Genomic DNA, 1,021 nt, shown 5'->3' with positions numbered 1-1,021 from the left:
GCCGGAAGAGCACGGACGAGGAGGCGATGAAGGGCGCCGAGGAGTCGAAGCGCAGCACCGACACGCAGCGCATGTAGTTCTCGCAGGGCTCGCGCAGGCAGATGTTGTCGTCGAAGGGCAGCACGCGCTGCGTGGACACGGCGGTCAGCAGCGTGCGGTTCAGGTAGATCTGCTCCTGCAGGTCCTCCGAGGGGAAGAAGCGGGCGCGGCCGCCGCCGGGCAGCAGGGCGGAGAAGGTCACGTTCAGGATGCGGGCGCTGACGTCCGTGTCGTTCTGGACGTTGAAGACGAAGACGTCGTCCTTGCTGGTGGATAGCACGGCGGCCACGCCCTCCACGAAGCGGGCCAGCAGCGGGGACAGGAACTGCTCCTGCGACATGTCCTCCAGGCGGACGGTGATGCTGTTGGTCAGCATGTCGTCCGTGATGATGGTCACCCGCAGGGTGCAGAGCGCCGTGACGCTGTGGACGCCGTCTGCGGACACAAGGGGGCAGGTCACGCGATGCCCGCGACCCCCTCCTCACCCTCCACCCTCCGCATCCGAACGCTCAGCCCACCACGTCTGTCTGGCTCAGAAGCCCCCAGAGGACCCCCCACATCGCTCAGCAGGGCACCCCACGACCACCGGGACCTGGCCCCTCCTTACCCCTGAAACCCTCCACCCGCCACGCTTTGCTCCAGACACAAGGGGACCCTGAGCCCCAGTTTTATGCCTCTGCACCTGTTCTAACCACCAGGAGGCCCCTCCGGTCCCACCCAGGCCCTGTGGTGAAGGCTGCTCTCCCCTGCTCATCGCTGGGCCCCGCACAGGACACGCTCAGCGATGCTGCTCTAGACACCCACGCACCGGGCCGCCGCACCTCAGCCACAGGGCGAACACGTCGCAGATCAAGGTTCTTAGGGTTCTGAGACAGAAAGGGCAGGACTCTGGGGGTACAGAGCTGAGCAACCATCGGTCTGAGCCCAGACTCAGGGGAACTGTCCCAGGGCTGGTCCCAGGGGCTCCCCGTGAAGGCGATGG

At 66.4% G+C, this 1,021-nt stretch overlaps 1 protein-coding gene across 1 annotated transcript in view; it reads right to left on the bottom strand.

The window, feature by feature from the left end:
• CELSR1 (cadherin, EGF LAG seven-pass G-type receptor 1) overlaps positions 1 to 1,021 on the bottom strand; it is a 109,059-nt gene that overhangs the window by 70,213 nt on the left and 37,825 nt on the right. Inside the window, exon 4 of the mRNA XM_014533162.1 lies at positions 3 to 474. Within this exon, the coding sequence (XP_014388648.1) occupies positions 3 to 474 (472 nt within the window). The remainder of the gene's footprint in view (positions 1 to 2; positions 475 to 1,021) is intronic.

The sequence above is a fragment of the Myotis brandtii genome, unplaced genomic scaffold (assembly GCF_000412655.1).
Source record: "Myotis brandtii unplaced genomic scaffold, ASM41265v1 scaffold952, whole genome shotgun sequence".
In the NCBI taxonomy this organism is placed as follows: domain Eukaryota; kingdom Metazoa; phylum Chordata; class Mammalia; order Chiroptera; family Vespertilionidae; genus Myotis; species Myotis brandtii.
This window is presented reverse-complemented; position numbering and strand designations above follow the sequence as displayed.